Below are 18,418 nucleotides of genomic sequence, written 5' to 3' on the forward strand. Positions count from 1 at the left end.
ACCTAGACTAGACAGTGTTTTAACTGCTGATTATCTGCCAGCATCGTTAACAATACCCAGCAAGGACTTGTCAGGGCTCAAACAGGCTTTGTCACCCATCAAATACAGTGAAGCTCCCCACCCCGCCACCCCGAAGAAACAAAAAAAGGGGGAACAGGGAAGCTTAGCTAGTAGTTTCATCAATAAATCAATTTATTTAAAAGAATATGTTACAATTAATTACACTAAGTGACTTTACCAAACAATTTTAGAGTGGTTAGCTCTAGAGAACGAGGAATGAAACACTGTTAGCAAGTTGGTTTTGTGGGTTTTTTTGTTGGTTTTTTTTTTTCTTTTTCTTTCTTCACATTTCGGAATCACAAATAAAAAATACAAGATACTGCAGTGAAAATACAATTAGAGTTCTCTCAAATAAATTAAAAAGGGGGATGTGCACAGCGCTGAAACCGGGGCTGTTTTGACTGGCTCGCATTAAAAGAGCAAGGGCACAAGACCAAAGTTTCGGTCAATTGGTGGTAGGCGTCAGTTCTGGCCCCTCCTGGCTGGGGAGACCCCTCCTTCACCCGCTGCTCCTCCGCTGATCATATTATTGCTGTTAGATCTAGTGTGTTCCTCCCACACAGGAGCACGTTTCAAGCCAGGGCTGGGTTGGTGGGGTGTGGAAGCAGGGACAGAGTATAAGAAGCAGAGAGAAGGATGCATGGTCCACCCTCCTCCCTGAAACTCCAGAGCAAAGCGAGGTCTATACATGCTGGCTTGCAGGGTTTTTTTTTTGTTTTTTTGTTGTTGTTGCTTTTGGGGGGGGGGGTGCTTTGCGGCACTACGAGACTGGGGAATAGAGCAGGTGGGATGGGAGATGGGATGGCAAGGACAGTGGCTGGAGAGAGCTGAAGTGGGCACGGCTGCTGCTCAACCTGGATCTGACTCCCCTGACGCTGTCGCACCTCCGAGACCTGCCAGCAAGCTGCTAGTTTAACCCTGGGGGGAGCATGCCCGCCGGCAGCCTAGACATACCCAGAGAAGGGCTTTCCAGCTCCACAGGAATGGGAAACAAGTAGCTGAGAGGAGAAAGAAGCACAGGCAACTAGACATCTCCCCGCTAGGGTCCAAATTAACCTACGTGTTGGCACTAGGCCCGAGCTCCAGGGTCGCAGCCAGGAGTCTGGTTCAAATGCAAGATGCTTGCTAGAAATGTCCTTAGATAAAACAGACAGGGCATCTCAGGGAGCAGGTCTACCCCACGTTCCCCCCTCCAGCCCCTGCCTTTCCTGCAGTGCCAAGGAGGCTCCACTTTGGTTTGCTGGGAGAAAATGCTTTCCCTTGAGCACACCCAGCCCCGCAAACTGCTCACAGCCCAGGGGCATTGGGCACCTCTGCGGGACAACCGATAAACACAGCGGTTCCCTTGCCTTGATCCCAACTGCAGCCACCCAGAGAGAGCAGGGCTGACCTGAGTCTCAGCTCATTAAGGTTCTTGCACGCACGGCACCTTCCAGCTGTTTCATGCCAAGAGTGCTGGAGGAAAGCAGCTACCGCATGTTCTCATGTATAAACCGCCCTAACTATAAGATGCACCTTGTTTATGAAAGGCATTACGATCAATTTTGCCCCTCCTTATGGCTTGCACAGAGCAGAGACAGAGTGTCATCTCCAACCAACTTGCCCTCCCTTTCCTGCTTACCTAAAACCTCAAGTGCTGCTGGAGTCCTTCCAGCTCCCTGACCTGGAAAAGAGCTAAAGAGCTCTGAAATAGAAGAATAGACCCTCGCAGAGAGCAATGTTCCCCTAAGAAAAGTTAGCTTCAGTGGTAGAAAACTGAGACCATGAAAAAGGAGAGATGACTGTTAACACCTGCCCAAAGAGCGATCAATACCAGGGATCAAAGCAGGGTGCTTCCATCTCAAGCAGGGAAGCTGATACTTTTGCCCAACACACTCACCCCAGATTTGGGGTAGACAGGAAGGCTAGAAAATATGGCATATAGTGAGTGCAACCTGCCCTGGCTCCCGTGCACAGGGTCAGAGCTGTGGTGTCAACAGCAGGACCAGCCTGGCTGTTCCAAGGGGGGGAAAAAACCACTTGGAGAATTAAAAGCACCTGGAAATTGATCCCCAGCTTGGATCGGCGTTTGTACCTCGCGAGTCTGAGCTGGGGTAGGAGACAAGGCAGACACCCTGGGGCGGTTCTGGAGGGATCAGAAATGAGAGGAACAGAGGGCGCTGGGAGAACGGGACCTGCATCTTTCCATGTTTCCCACGAGGCAATTTCGCCTTCAGGTCCAGCCCCCAAACCCATGCCCTGTGTGCCCAGCAGGGGTGCACGTGGCCTACATCCCTAGACTGCCACAGCGTTCATCTCAACACAGCTGCAGCTCGAGGCTACAGCAGAGAGGGGAGGTGGGTTTTAAAATCCACCAGCAGTGTGATGCCTGAGTCATGGCTGTTTGGCTTGTCCGGTTTACTTGGACCTCTCCGCCGAAGCCCCCAGTGTCCCTGACTATGGCTGAGGACAGCCCTGGATGTGCCGGCCCCACACTGCACAGGGGTTTTATGCTGCCTCTCTCCATCTGCCCCAGCCTCCAGGCAAACTCCAGCACTGGGGGAACCCAAAGCCTGGTTCACATGCCTGAAACACGGTAGAAAAAGACACTGAGCAAGAGAGAAGAAAGTGCCATGGATTCATAAAAATCCTAGAGCAGTAGGGCGGGAAGGCAGCTTCAGAGGTCACATCCAGTCCAATCCCTGCCCAAGGCAGGGTCAGCCCTGGCCAAACTATCCTAGACAAATCCTATTCGTCTTCTCACTGTGCTGAGCTGAAAACAGCCCCCTCCACTCCTCCCTGCATGTGTCCCACCAGCGAGCTGCCAGCTTACCACACCCCAGGCCCGGAGACCCCTGCATCTACCCCATCGCCTCCTGCCCAGCCACTATCCTGGCATCTCCAGGCCATTCTCAAACACACTGGTGGCAGTGCCAGGATCTGAGTAGGAGCAGGAAAGGAGCTGGGGACCCAAAGGACTAATGCTGGGAGAAGACGGGCACCAGGTTGGCTGCAGCCCTGCCATCAAACCTCCACACCCGACCCGATGAGCCACAAAACAGGCTTCCCAGGCTCTGCACTGCCCCAGGGCCAGGGTCCGGCCTCCCCTCCAGACACCACAGATCTCCACGGGACTCAGGGCTCCCAAGGGCAGGGCCCCATCCAGCCCGGCCAGTGTGAGCAGAGATGGAAGGAAACTGGAAGTTGCAGGTGGGGGCTGGATGGAAGTCTCTTATCTCTGCTCAGTTAAAATCAGAGGCAAATTCACAGCTGCTGAGGCTGGGGCTCAGGGAAGACTGTCAATAGTTTATCTGAATAAACAGCGTGGGGGCTACATGGGGTTGGGTATTACTGCATGCAGGGCTCACAGCATCCAGCCAGGCTGGCTTCCCCCGGCTCTCCTAGGCTGACTGGGGGCCTGGCACTATCCCTTGGCTGGTGGCTTTTCCAAGCACCTTTGCCTGCCTCTGAAGAGGGGGCAGAGAGAAGGCAAATTGATCCCTTCCCCTCTGGGCTGCAGAGCTCAGGGACAAACACTGCTCACCCGGCTGCACCCAGCCCTCCCCACCACAACACTGACAAGCTTTGAACCCCAGCGGTCCGGGCTTGGCTTGCTGCTCTTGGCCAGCGTTTGACAGTTCCATGCTCAGGCTTCAGGATTAGCAAAAGGGAACCAGCATTTGCTCTAACAGGAGACAAGAAAGGAAACACTTCCTTTTAACTGCAGAGTATATGGCCCGTAGCCCCCAGCAGCTTGTAGTACAAGGCAAAGACTGGCTCCTTTCTCCAGCCAACTCCAACTGGCCTGGGATTACTCAGCCCAATGCCCATCTCAACCAGGCATTAGCATCCAGGCCTGCTTGCACCTCTGCTAGACAATGATTTGGGTCTGAGAAAAACATGCCTGAAAAAGGATGTGAAGGTCACAGATGGGGAAGAGGAAAAGCAAAGAGAGAAGCAGCCCCAGAGTCAGACGTGGTAAAAGCACTGACCCCAACATGGTTCAAGTCAAGGAAGTGCCAATGCTACCTGTCCTAGCAGCTGCTTCACAATGCCTGTCACCTGCCATACCGAGGTGCTGCCAGCTGCATGGGATTCAACTAGGAGGCGGTTGATGAAGGCCCTACCGAGCCCCGGCTCCCAGCTCTACTCCCTGCCTGCAACAGCTGGTTGAATGCTTAGAGCTAGATTCTACCCAGTCAGCTTGCTCCTGGCATCCCAAGGCCTGTGGGCAGAGGTGATGGGGCTGGCTGGGTCATCAGGCACAAGGCCAAGTTTCTCCCTAGCAGGCACTGGCCCTGCCCAAGGTGCTTGCTTGTGCCCTGCCTTCATCCCAGAGCACAGACTGACTGGGCCAGGTACAGGGATGATGCATTTCCCATGAGCAAATTCACAGCTCATCTGTTCTCTGCCTGACCCAAGATGGGTTCCTAGAGGCGAAGGCTCACCCCACCACCAGATCATAGCAATCACCAAGCCTTGCCCAGGTTTCCGCTTCTGGCCTTCCCATAGCGTCATCCCCTGGGTAGAGGCAGACATGGCTGCTGTCCCCAGGGGAATGCTGGCAAACTCGCCTGGGGCTTTTGCAGCCCTTCTCCCCACTTGTCTGCAAGGCACAAGTCCCCCTTCACTCTCCCCACCCACCTATCAGTGCTGCTTCTGCAGAGGACTAGTAAAGGAGAAGGGGCTTCTGTGCTTGCTGTGCAAAGCCCTCTAGGTACCAGCAAGGCCTCACCCCAGCATGGCAAGGGGCTTGCAAACACCCCTTTGCCCTACACTGCAATGGACAGGAATGAGGTCAGACCCAGGGGCAGCCCAGCCACAATCCCCCCCCAAAACCATGTGACGGAGACACCCATCAAGGTACTAACCAGCCTCTGAGAAGCTGTGGGGCTCCCCTGACCATTCCCGAACCACCAGACCCCAAGTCTGGCTCTCCTGGCTCCCAGGGTTCCTCTCACTGTTCAGCCAAACATTCACAAGGGCTGGGGATGACAATCAGAGCAGCCTGGGCTGTAAACCCCGCTGTACGCAGAGGGAGAAGCTACCCAACTCAGCACCCCACCCTACCAAGTAGAAACACAGGCGCTGGGGTTGAGAGAGGGAAAGGAGACAGCTATGCTGTCCAGCTTTGTAGAGCATGTCACAGATCAGCACACAAATCCCCACTACCTTCTCCACAGGTGCACACAAGTCCCTTGCTCAGGCCAGCTGAGTGCTGAAGGACAAAGGTCCCGGCACTGTCTGTGGGCACAGCTGGGTCCATCCTGTCAAGCAACCCAGGCCCCTGCAAACGACACCAGTTCTCTGGCTGCAGCAGCTCGTGTCTCCGCCTCAGAAGCCAGGGAAGGGAGGGAGTCTAGAGACCTGCGGAGCAGAATAGCAGGGGAAGCAGCCCTGGGCAGGATATTTCAGTCCCTTGCAGGTCACAAGTTGCACAAAAATACACCTTCCGAGGGGCCTTCACTTGGGAACAGGCCTGACCCTAGCTCTCTAGCATGTAGATGAGTTTCACTGCTTAACAGGCAACACAACGTGAAGCCCTGAAACAGAAGCAGGAAAGGGGACACCACTGGGCCCTGCCAGCAGGAGGAAGAAGAATAAGCTGTTGCAGACCAGGTTAGACAGGGTGGGGGAAGCTTTCAGAAACAGGCAACTTGCTTGATTTTTCCTAGCAAAAGGGGATTTTTCCTAGCAAACATCTGTGTTTGGCCATGCCTGCAGTGTTGGGTGAAGCAGGATTGAAAGGTGCTGCTAGTGGGAGAAGGATAAAATGCAAGGAGAAAAGGAAAGTAGCAGAGGATCCAACGCCAGGTCCATGCAGGATTCTAATCCCCAATCCGCCACTGACCTCGGATGCAAACCTCCAGCTCGCTGCACACGAGCTTGATCTCAACGCTCCTGAGTCACTGGGGTTCTGCCTTCTGCGGTTCCAGGGATGGGCATGTCCCACGGAGCCATCCCGTTGGATTCAAACAGGGCTGCCTGCATGCAGATCTTCCAGGTGCCAAGATGCAAAACAATGATCCTTTATCAAGGAAAGATCCCCCCGCTTATTCCCATCACCCTCCCTGAAATGCCAGACCCTGGAACTAGGATTCGATGCAAAAAACAAACCACTGACAATTAAAAGCTTGTAGCTCTGGAAGAGTCCTTTAGCAAAAGAGGTATTTCCCTATTGGGTTACTTTTTTAGATTTTTTAAAAGTAAAAACACAACAGATATGGAAGAAAGAACTGCGCATAAAAGCGCAAGCTTAAAAAAGGTCCGGGCGCTGGTATGAAAGTGTAAAAGAAATATATATATATGTATATACTGGTCTAGTATTCTGTATATATAACTGTTCTTCTTTATACATACATATATATGTCTGAAGTGTGCAAATGGATGGCGGTGTCTCCATTTCCAGTTGTAAAAAATACAATGTACAGTCCATCTCTTGGTCTGGGACTCAAAGGGGGGTGGGGGAAAAAGACCAGAGCGGGGAAAGAAACAGAATGGAAAACCCTGCAGTGGATTTTATGTCATCGCAATGTTTGGTCTCCCTTGGGCACTGCTGAGCCTGCTGTCTCTGTAGCTGCTGAAGTCCATAAACATGACATTCACGAATGGTATTATTATTAATATTTAGTTTAAGGGCTTTTTAATACATTAAACAATGTTTTTCCTTTTTTTTTTTTTTTTAAATTTTAAGTGTTAATTTTGGGGGGTTTATGCTCCTCCGCAGCGAGGGCTAAGTGGTGGCGTCCCTCTGCTGTGACCTGACCATCTGAAAGATATTCTGAAAGAGAAGAGAGAAGAGAAGGCAGCAGTTATTCAGCAAGCCTCTGGGGCTGGGTACATGTTGTCGACACCCATGTCCCCATCCCATGCCAGGAGCACCTTCTACCCAAGAAAAATAGAAAGGGGCTGCAACTTGTCCTCAAATCACATTTGCTCATGGCAGGGCCAGGAGTAAGCTCGGGGAGCAGGGTTCGGGCCCAACTCCCAGCCTTGCCGCCTCCCGACAGCTGGTACCAGGACCCACAAGTGCAATTCAGCATCTCACCCTGAGAAACCAGATTCCCCTCCCAGCTGGGCTCATCACACTAGTTGGCTACAGTGCCAGCATCCCCCAGCAAACTTTGCCCATGCTCCACAATCCTGATCCACGGCAGCACCTCCTGTGCTGGTACTCAGATCCCCTCCACCTATGCCTATTGCCTCATTGATGCCTCACCTTTGCATCACTCTAGCTCTGCCAACAGCTCACTCTAGCATCCCTCCCGCCTCTCAGACCTGAAGCAGATACAAACTGAACGGTGGTTTGCAACGGGAGAAGTCAACTTCCCTTCCTAGCCCCTGGTATCACCTTGCCTCGGCCTAAGACAACACCACGGCCATTGACACAATAAGCAGCTCACCCAGCAGAGGTGCTGCTTGCTGGCCTGCGGTCACGGTGGGCTCTGCTCAAGTCTGGTCCCCACGGTTCTCGGATATGCAGGCTGCAATTCTCTGCCAGGGTGACGGATGATAAATCACCATTAGTAACAACCACCACTGGAAGCCAGGGTGTGAGCAGCAGATGGCAGGAAGCAATCAACAAGATCTGTTGCCTCGGGAAGGCAGCTATAACTTCTGCCCTGTGGCATGGAGGTTTCAATGTGCAACAGAGGCCTCTGCTGAGGCCCAGCCAAGGGATTTTGCTCTTTATGGAAAGGGGTGTGAAGGGAAGCCCCACATTAGGATAGCTGCTGGCAGAGCACCATGCTGGTGGCTGATGTGGAAGACACACATTAGAGAGGGCAGGTCTGATCTGAAACAGCTGGACTCTTGGGGCTGCCACAGCTGTGCCCGCACCCTGCACCTTGGCCATGGGTCTGACTGGGTGCCGGGTTGTTTCCAGCACTTGGCTCTTTTACAGAGGTTTTAAGTCACGGCATCAGCACAGCCAAGGCATGTCCAAGATGCCTCAGGGTGGGGAACTGCTGACAGCCACTAGTGCCCAGGTGTCTGCTTGTGCACAAGACTGCCGCGTCCCCACGGCAAATGGGTCCTTGCAGGGATCCCAGTAAAATACTGGATGAGCCTGGTTTTCCTACTCCCATCTACTCACAGCTCCCCCTTGGTGCCTGCTCCATCTGCTAAGCACTGACCACCCTGTGACTGAATACTGCAGCTGCCCTGCCTTCCCCACCGTCAGCAGGGAGCATATAACCCTACACCTAAGGCCTGACCAGTGACCTGCCATCTCTAGAGGCTTCTTGAAATGAATTACCCAGCAATGACCCAGCAATGAATTACCCAGCCATACCAGAGTTGCCACGACAAACCCGCCATCCACTGCTGTGCTATTACCGCCGCCACAGCATCGGTGACAGCCCACATCTGAGACACAGGTACTGCTCAGTGATGATGAAGCTACTGCAGCCACTGGTCCCAGTTCACCTCAAGATGGTGAGAGGAGCAGTTACGTGTGGTCACTGCTGATACAAGTGACTCAGTGTTTTTGGTCGGGTTTAACCCACAACAATAAAGAGGAAGGAATCGCAGGCAAGTGCAAGGCTGCTTGCAGTTGTCCCAAGAGCATTACCTACAGTCAGGTGCTGCCAGTCCAGGAGAAACAAGAAATGATCTACAAAGGGTTTCAAGGCATCAAGCAGGGGAACTGCAGGCTAATGGAGCTCTCTCACAGCAGGCAGGGAACAGGCCTGGGCGAGCTATAAACACCACCAGGTGAGCCTCTGGCAGTTACAGACACAAGCACACAGCGCGCACCCAGGCAGGCAAGGGAGCTGCATGTCGGACGCAGCTGGGGGAAGGGGGCAGAGGGCTGCGCAGAGAAGGCAGCAGGGGGCACTGGCAGGATCTACAAGGACGGAGCCATGACTCTGGAGGAGCTGCCGGGGCAGCAAGATGGACCTAGTACCCACCGGAGAGCCCTCAGCTGAACACATGCCTCCCCGCACTGCTGACTAGTGAATCCCTCAGGGTGAGTCACAGAGGTGGGACAACACCCTGCCAGAGAAATCAGTGACTTGGACGAGGGGGTAAAAAGCACCCTGTTCAAATTTGCTGATGACACTAAGATGTGGGGGGACGTGGGCACACTGGAAGGAAGGAATAGGCTACAATCAGACCTAGACAGGTTACAGGGGTGGGCGGATGAGAACAGGATGGGATTCAGCACTGACAAGTGCAAGGTGATGCACCTGGGGAGGAACAACCGGCACCATACCTGCAGGCTGGAGAACTCCCTTCTCATCAGTGCAGAGGCAGAAAAGGATCTTGGAGTCATCACTGATGCCAAGATGAATGTGGGCCGGCAGTGTGGGGATGCAGTCAGGAAGGCCAACCGCACCCTGTCATGCATCCACAGATGCATCTCCAGCAGATTCAGGCAGGTGATCCTCCCCCTCTATGCGGCGCTGGTCAGGCTGCGGCTGGAGTACTGCGTCCAGTTCTGGATGCTGCACTTCAGGAGGGATGTGGACAACATGGAGAGGGTCCAGAGGAGGCTACTCACATGATCAGGGGGCAGCAGGGTCGGCCCTAGAAGGAGAGGCTATGGGACCTGAACCTGTTCAGCCTCCGTAAGAGAAGGAGAAGGGGGGACCTAGTGGCCTGTTACAAAACTAGTCAGGGGGGACCAGCAGGCACTGGGGAAGTCCCTGTTTCCCTGAGCACTGCCAGGAGTGACTAGGAATAACGGTCACAAGCTGGCAGAGGGTAGATTCAGGCTAGACAACAGGAGGCGCTACTTCACGGTCAGGGCGGCTAGGACCTGGAACCAACTTCCAGGAGAAGTGGTGCTGGCTCCTACCCTGGGGGTCTTTAACAGGAGGCTGGATGAACACCTTGCTGGGGTAGTTTGACCCCAGTACTCTTTTCTGCCATGGCCGGGGGTCGGACTCAATGATCTGCTCAGGTCCCTTCTGACCCTAGAAACTATGAAATACCAGCATCTCCTGGCCTTTCCTCCCCTTGCTCTCTAATAAGCTGGAATCAGTGCCACCAGGGAAGGCAGCATGCAGAGCTGCCAAGCCGCTGGCACAGACATTTCCTCCCAGTTTTTCCAAGGCAAGGCTATTTTCTAACCAACTCTGAGCCAAAAAGTGCCTTCTGCTCAGGACACATGCTGCATGGAGGGTTCACTGGCTTCCCAGCCTGCAGCACAACAGGTAGAACATGAACCTCTCCGGCCACTGACCAATACTGGAGACCACAGGCTCTGGCTTTCTCTGGGTTATGCTCAGGCTGCCATGGGAGCCATTAACTGAAACTCATCTTGTTCGAAACCCAAGGCTCCTCTGGAAAAACCATTAAACCCTTGGTATCAAGGGGGCTGTTTTTGCAGTCTTATGGGGAACAAAGTACATTAAATCAGAGAAGCTCTGCAGACTGCTCACCTCCAACCCATGTTTGCTCCGCTTCATGCCAGTGGAAAGGATGGCCCAGGAAGGGACTGTGATCAATCCCACAGAGTCCAAGCTCAGATACCAATTCCCCTTCAAGGCTTCCAGGCTAGGCTGGGAGCCCAAGTCCCAGCTCTATAGAGTGTCATCTGAGAGAGCAGCATCCAGAGAGCTTCATTTCAACAAGACCCTTCCTAATTCAGCCCCCCACGCTTTCTTTCTCAGGCCTCAACTTCCGTCCTGTCCCCTCTTTTACAATGCTCCTCATGTCCTTTACTTGCAGGTCTCTCTGCCATGGTCACCCCACTGTCTTCCATATGCCCACAGGCAGGGTTCAACCTTCTCAAACTCAAATCGCAAAACCTCCCATCGCTGCCCACGCTGAGACGCAACAAGGCACAATTCTGGTTTCATCTTTCAAGCACTCTCCCATGGTAAGTGAAGGTGAGGCTGCAGCAGCTAACCCTTGTTCCATTCACTAGTAAACGTTCATAAGGGCTGACCATTTCCTGGGTCAGACCACAGGTCCATCTTGCCCAGTCCCCTGTGTCACACAGCAGCCGAGAGGAAATGCTGGAAGGGAGAGTGAACTGGGTACAACCAGGGTTTTTCCCACTGATCCTCTCTCACTTGCAACCTCCAGCATTTAAGGTTTAGGAACTTCTGATTCAGAAGCCGTGCCCATCAGTCCCATGCTTGACATCTACTCCTGATGCCCCTTTCCTCCAAGCACAAAAGGCTTTGCTAAAGCACTGACATGAATAGGCCTCACTAGCAAACCTAAGCAATGCATGAACTCCTCACAAACAAAACTTGGCATGTAGGCCAGATGTGCACTCCTAGCAAGAGATGGTAGGGGGAGATGATGGTATAAAGTAGGATAGTCCAGTAGCAGGATGATAAGGCTGGAACAGGTCAGGATGTGAAACAAGCCCACAGGACAAGATGGTTTGAGATGTTCAAGATGCAGAGGAAATATAATATGGAATTTGTTTTGATCATTGTATTAAAAAAGAATTGGAAAGCAAGGGAATTTTGTAGCAGCCTGGGGGAGACTTCATGGTGTTGTGTCGACTACCTTGAAACAGGTACAAATGCCTGATGTGCTTGTTAGGGCTGTGCTTGTAGACAATAAACCTAGCAGGATCTTTTCCACCAAACTGAGCCTGCGATCATTCTTTAAGACAGGACCGGTGTCAAAGTCTCATGGCAGCAACATGTTGACACTACAGCTCCTAAAACTTTAATGCTGACAATGCATCAGTAACACCCAACAAGAACAGCAGCAACAATGACACTAACGACTCCAGACAACACTTGTATTGAGAGTAAATAATAAATCTCTACCAACTTTCTCTTTGCCATTTAGCATTTCATAAACCCTTATCAGTTATCATGTACCCCCTGAAGCATCTCCTTTCTAAACTGAACTGGCTTGGTCTCTGTAGTCTCTCCTCCTATGGAAGCCACTCCATGCCATAAGTCATCCTTGTTGCTCTTCTCTGGATCTTCTTTCAGAGTTCAGCTTCCACTTCACACAGGATAGGAGCAGACCCAAAAAAGTTGCAGTGGAATAGATAACGCCACCCCATATGTCCATCATACTCTAAATGCCTATTGCTACTGACTGCATCTTGCTGTTGTGCAGATAAGCTACATGAATCCACCACTACCCCATCTCCCACCACAGGGCCCTCACAGAAGATCACAGAATCATAGAAAATGAGGGTCAGGATGGGACCTCAGGAGGTCACATCTAGTCCAACCCCTTGGCTCAAAGCAGGATCATCCCCAACTTTACCATCCCAGCCAAAGCTTTGGCTAGGCAGGTCTTCAAAACCTTAAAAATGATGGCCAGCAAGTAGCAGGCACAGGCACAGGAATGCACACAACCTCTGGCATAAGCAGCAGATCCCAGAGCAGGTGAGCCCTGCTGCTGCAGGAAGAGCCAGCATCTGGTTTTGGGATCTCCAGTGTTTCCATGACACTGAGAAACACGCTTGCTTTCAGAGCAGCAACGTACACCGATCGCACTGCATCTGCGGCGCGTGGGCACAGTCAGCAGTTTACGGAGCACTAAACATATCTGCCAAGTCTCTGCCAGGTGTCATCAATCTTTTTATACCACGGGGGGGCAGAAGATTGCTAAATGGCTGGTCAAAAATATGCACAATAGAAAACTACCCCCCCAAACACACTTGCTGGAAATGGGAACTGTCAGACAGCACAGAGGCTGGGAGCAAGATGACCAAGGGCAATGGGGAGGGGCCGAGGTGGTGACATGCACAGAAGAAGCACATCACAAGTAAACCGAGCTAGCAGAAACGTACTGAAGGAGGGAGAGTCTGGGAGCTATTTCCCAGGGAGGGAAGCAATGCAACATGTAGCACCAGGGACCGGCCGACTGGAACGCAGGGAAGCCGTTTCCTGAGCTCTCACGTACAAACTGATCTCATAGTTCCGCTTGCTGGAGTCCTGCTAGCAGCTAGTCCCCTGAGCTCTCTCTGGCTCCCAGCGCTCACACGTCCCCTGTCCCATGAGACTGCCAAGGTCACTCTTTGGCAAGAAACAGGAATGGAGCTGGCTGGATCCATGCAGGGTCCATACAAGACCTGGCTATCAGGCGGATGCTTAATCTGTGTCCACGCCCTGCTCGTTATGGGGCAGAAGCAGTCTCAGAAGCTCCGCTCTCAGCACAAGGGCAGCAGCTGGTGGCAGGACGGGAGAGAACTGCTTGGAAAGGCAGAAGCGGTTCCCTGGGCCTGTCACGGGTCAGCATCCGAGTGCCAGTGGGGCTGGATCAACCCAGCAGCAGCCCCACAACATATCCAATTGGTCTTTATGACACAGCCCCTTTGCACCCAGGCCAAGACTACTTCTCTCCTGCCTCACCCTGGTTGGAATGGGTTCCACTCTTCTAACGGAGGTGCAGAGACTCTACTGGAGACCCAGGGATTGTCCCTTTCACTTGCTTCAACTGCTTCCACCCAGCGGCCCAAGGGAAGTTCCTTGCGCTCCAGGTTACCACCTGGCCTGGACTTCAGAAGCTTCTGGTCCCCACATCCTCTGCTCTGCAGTTGCCTCAAGTCATTCTGCAGGTCAAGGCTTAGACCAAGGAGCCTCTCTGGGTCAGGAGCCACTATTTGACATGAAGCCCATCTACACATCATCCTCAGAAGTAACTGCCAGCGTTAGCAGCTCTGCACCCAGGAGACAGCATGAGCTAACTGAATGGGGGGCACTCAAATGGTGACAAAAACTGGGCTCTTCTCTCCATCAGCCCATAGGGCCTTTTGCAGAAGGAAATCCTGGTCACAGCCCCTCAGCGTGGCCTGGGAAAAAAACAGGAGTGGGCATCACCACCCAGCCCCCACCAAACTGCTAACTGGGGGCAGAGTCCCAGCACAGAGAACCACCAGCACTGCTGCACTAGAAGGCGAATTGGAGAGATCAGGTAATTAAGACTCTAGCTTGGCATCTCCAAGAACATGTCAACCCTTCACCCACACTCAGCACCCATCCTGCACCTCCTTGCACATGCCCCACTCATGGATTTGGGATTTTAAGGGGCTTCTGGGGGGGAGCTACTCCCCTCAAACTAAAACTTTGAGCTTTCCTAAAAAAGACCCAGCTTAAAAGTAAGCCATGGTGGGGTCTCCAGGAGGGCTTCTGAAGGAATCTCCAACATCAAGCACGTAGCCGGCTTCTCACCTACTTGGCTGGCACGTCCTATCTGCATAAAGTCCATTCTATGGGCAGCAACATTGTTCATCAAACAACAAGTCTCTAACGCTGTTCGTCATCACCTCGTGATATCTTATCATTGAGGCTGCATCACAATCAATAACTTCTGTCTCCTGGAGCAGTGCACAAAGCGCCGGGAGGTCTCTTTCTGCCTAACTAAACACAATTATACTCTCCCATTTTCAATTAAATTTATTTGCAAATGGCATAGAAAACTACAGCTATTTCCCCAGACCCCAGGCAAGCAGGCGCATGTAGGGAAGGACAAGCCAATCAGGAGAGACAAAGCAATAGGACACCAAGGTGCTAATTCGCAGTTTGGGAGTTCTTGCAATAGAGGACTGCCACAACCCTGAAGTGTTCGGGGATGTGGCTCACAGGGACTACAACTCCCAGCACACAATGCTCATCTTGGACAGACCAGTCTCTGTGGGCTGGGATTCTGGAGCATATCTTAGTACAGAGACCCGTGTAAGACCTTATGAAATAAATCGGAGCTAAAGGAAGTTTGCCTCTGGGAGCAGGATCTGAAGCTAAAGTTCTTGGCCTCTGTTTAGGTCTGCAGCTGCCAGGCAGAGAAGAGCAAGGGCAGCTTGTTCAAGAAAAGCCACAACACAGGAATATTCTTCCTCCAGTATTAAATTAACTCCTTGATTACCAAGCTAGGAAAGGTCAGGACTTGTCAATCCATGGAGGGCTACATTCATGACTCCTGTTGTAAAAACTAGCATGTGGCTTACTGGATTCAATCCGCCATCCTTTAAAAAGGTTGCAAAGTTTGAGTGTGCCTGCGGCTCCCTTGTGACTTTGCAATCCCTTTCCCTTTGTGGGTAGCAGCAGCAACTCAGACCTCAACCCCCAGCCATAAAGTCACAGACAGGTTCTCCAAAGACGGCCAAGTCCAGGAGGCTGGCAAGCAAGGAAGGACTGTTCCTAATACAAGCGAACGAGGTTCATTTCTTAAAGGGCAAAACCATCTCTAACCCCATCCTGAAAATAGCAGCAAGCAGGTTTGCACTTTGCAGGGTCCCTTTAAGAAGGAGCCACCGCCATTAAGGATGCTATTCAACACTAACAGGAACCAGAGACGAGGAGCAGAAAGAAAAGTAGTCCCATGACAGTGGCTGGCGCCCCTCAGGGAGCACAGATGCTGCTGGTTTCCAGCCCAATTACCTTGCTGCACATATTGTCTTTACTGCAATTCTTGTTATCCTTGTCTGTTGCTTCCTCTTCCACCTTTGCAAGAGAGAAAATGAAAGGGGTGTCAATATAAATCCACCTTGCCTTGCTAGGCAGACAGCAGGAGGGCAGATTAGGACAATTCAGGGGGTGGGGGAGGACACGAGGCACTTAAATGCACCTCTGCTCTCAACGACGTAAGAACTGCCATTTCCTGGGTCAGATTATGATCTCGCCCAGTACCTGTCACACAGGGGCAGAGAGCAGAGGCCAACATGGAGAGTGACCTGGGTCTGACCAAGGTTTTTTCCATTGTTCCTCTCTCACTTGCAGCCTCCAGCATTTAAGGTCTCTTCAGAAGGCAAAGGTAACTATGAGCTAAGTAACCTAGAGTTCTGCTAGACACTAACTTTGCCAGATCAAGCCTGGGTTAGCTACTGCTGTGCTTAGCCACGGGTGCAGCCAGGACTCTCCCAGAGAAAAGGAAAGAGACATCTGGTCATAACTCATAGAAGCAAGCAATGTTTGCGGGGAGCAATGTTAACAAGGTGTCAAAGGGCCAACGCTGCTAACTGCTTCCCTGGGCAGGGTGCGGTGCCAGCAACCTGTACACACTGCCTACAGCATCTCCCCTCCCCACTGCAGTGTGCCAGTAATCCCGTGATTGATGTCCCATTCCACATGATTAACCAGAGCCCAATGGTAGAGCCCACTGCCATTCCCCTAGGAGACACGTTTATGCAGATGGCAGGGGCCTCAACACAGGTGAGCATTATCCACATTGCAGCCTGCATTCATGCAGCCAGCTCCAAACTCCAAGGGAGGGAAACCCAAACTGAACACCAGCAGGCCAGCCCTGACAACCATCTGGTCCCTGCACATTTGGAGCTGCAGATGGCTTCCAATCAGAGATGGCAACCAGCAGGAATCTAGAACTAAGTCAAGCAAGCCAGTCATCCACAGAGGCTGCGTGCTCTGGGACTAAGAGGCTACAGAAGTGATAGCTGGTTCTTGCTGGCACGGGGGGGCAGAGGCTGTAGCAGCAGAGAATCCAACAACGGGCTACTTAAAGCAGCGCTGCTGCCAGCGGTTGCTTAGGTCTAATGCTTTAAAACAGGATGGTCTTGCTCACTCTGCACTGGAATAACGAGAGTCCATGAGCCAATGACACCACAAAAGTTCTCCCAGAGATGTCTCATGACAATCCGAGATGTGCACAAGGTGACATCTTGCCTCTGACGTGGCATGTTGCTAGCACCAGCCCGTGGCATGCGTGACACTCCTTGTTCTCTTTCTGTCACAAATTAGCTCCAAATCATGGATTCTCAACTCAGGGACTGTGAATTTTTAGCACTGTTAGGTGTGCTAACACCTGAACAGGGTTCATAAGGTAAACCCAGAGAGTTCAAACAGAAATAAATCCAGAATGTCACAAACATCACGTCCTGCTGTAAGCCAGTTCTCTGCACCAAAGAAATTGCTCTCTGACTTTTTCTCGACTCAATAACCAAGTGAAAGCTGAGAGCTGGCATTGTCCAAGGTGGAGTCTGAAGTCTGAAAAGGTTGAGTAACTGCTCTAGAAGGAAGCTGTGCCAAGCAGGGACACAGATGAAGACCACTCAGATTTCTCCCCGCAGGGAAGGGAGGTGAATCCAGGAGGAGCAGGAAGTGAGGAATACAGATCAGACAACCAAGCTATAGGTGGGGTGGACTGATTTGCTATGGTCTCCTTGGCATAAGCCCATGCCCAAAAACTGAGCTATAATGGGTGAGGATTGGAAATCTGAGCAAGTCATTATGTTGGGCTCTCTTGTCCTTCCACAGAGCTTTCTACCCCAGGGATCTCAAAATCCCTGTGACCCCTCCAAAAGGCAGAAATTCTGGTCCTGTTCTAAAGGTGGGGATGAAGGGGTAACTGGCCCATGGCTGTGCAGTGAGTTATCTGCAGTTGGGAAGCTTCATTGTCCCACTCAGTCACACTCACACAAACACCTTCCCTGCAAAAAAGGGGGTCACCAAGATGTGACAAAAGGATCAGGCCCCAGGAATCCCCAAACTGCCTCAAACCAGAGTGTAACATGCATCACCTCCACAGGACCCAGGCACTTGACTCCCAACTCCCCACACTCCTCCCCAAGCTGAAAGGGACCCAGAAGTTCCTGCTACCAGTCTCCACTGCTAAAACAATGCACAGTACTCCCCAGACAAGTTTCCACAGCTGGGCAGTGAGCCATTGCCAACAAAAGGCTACTGCAAACTACAACCCATGAAACCTCTTCCCTGAAATGGCAGGCTCTTACCTCCTTCCGCCATTTCAGCTCGCAAAACACCCGCTCGAAGCACTCGTGCATGTAGTTAAACTGCAAAGAGAAAGCAGCCACCTCTTAGCTGGTCACAATGACAGCTTTCCCGCAGACAGGAGGACAGAGCTCAGCAGTACAGCCTGCCCACACTGACAGCAAGGGAGACTCAAGTCTCAGCTCTACCCACCAAGAGCTGATCATACCTTATAAGAATGTAAGAGCTGCCACTGACTGGGTCAGACCATAGCTCCATCTTGCCCAGTCTCCTGTCTCACACCGTGGCAGAGAGAGGGAGAGTGAACTGGATCTGACCAGAGTTTTTCCCCCCATTCCCTTGCAGACTCCAGCATTTATGGTCTAAGAAACTCTGATTCAGAGGCCGTGCCCCTCACTGCCCTGCTCAATAGCTACAGGTGGCCCTTTCCTCCAAGAATATGGTCCAGTCCCTTTGTGAATCTGGCTAATCTCTCAGCTTCCCCCACATCTGGTGGTCACGAGTCCCACACTTTAATTCCATGCTGGGTGAGAAAGAACTTCCTCGTGTTCATTTTAAACTCACTGCCTACTAGCTTCATGTTGTGATTCCCAGTTCTTGTACTGAGAGCGAGCCAATAGTAAATCCCTAAAATTCCTACTGACCGTCTCTTCACCATTTAGTATCATGTAAATCCTTCTCCTGTCCCTGCACAAGTATCTCTTTTCTAAATCGAACAGGCCAGGCCTCTGTAATCTCTCAAGCCTCTTTACCTTGGGCTCCTC

The 18,418-nt window shown here is 52.0% G+C and overlaps 1 protein-coding gene across 4 annotated transcripts in view; it reads right to left on the bottom strand.

Moving 5' to 3' along the window:
- Positions 1-168: 168 nt before the first annotated feature.
- SNX27 (sorting nexin 27) overlaps positions 169-18,418 on the bottom strand; it is a 54,064-nt gene continuing 35,814 nt past the window's right edge. For 3 of the 4 annotated variants that reach the window (XM_090051197.1, XM_090051195.1, XM_090051198.1), the window contains exons 11-13: positions 17,657-17,716; positions 15,351-15,413; positions 169-6,820 (exon numbers count right to left, since the gene is read on the bottom strand). In XM_090051197.1, coding sequence (XP_089907323.1) covers positions 6,773-6,820; positions 15,351-15,413; positions 17,657-17,716 — 171 coding nt within the window. In that variant the 3' untranslated portion in view covers positions 169-6,772. Of the gene's footprint in view, positions 6,821-7,442; positions 7,534-15,350; positions 15,414-17,656; positions 17,717-18,418 lie in introns of all 4 variants that reach the window. The other variant, XM_090051196.1, reaches the window with a different exon arrangement.

This window comes from Crocodylus siamensis, chromosome 6 (assembly GCF_052110815.1).
Source record: "Crocodylus siamensis isolate JL-2025a chromosome 6, ASM5211081v1, whole genome shotgun sequence".
Lineage (NCBI taxonomy): Eukaryota > Metazoa > Chordata > Crocodylia > Crocodylidae > Crocodylus > Crocodylus siamensis.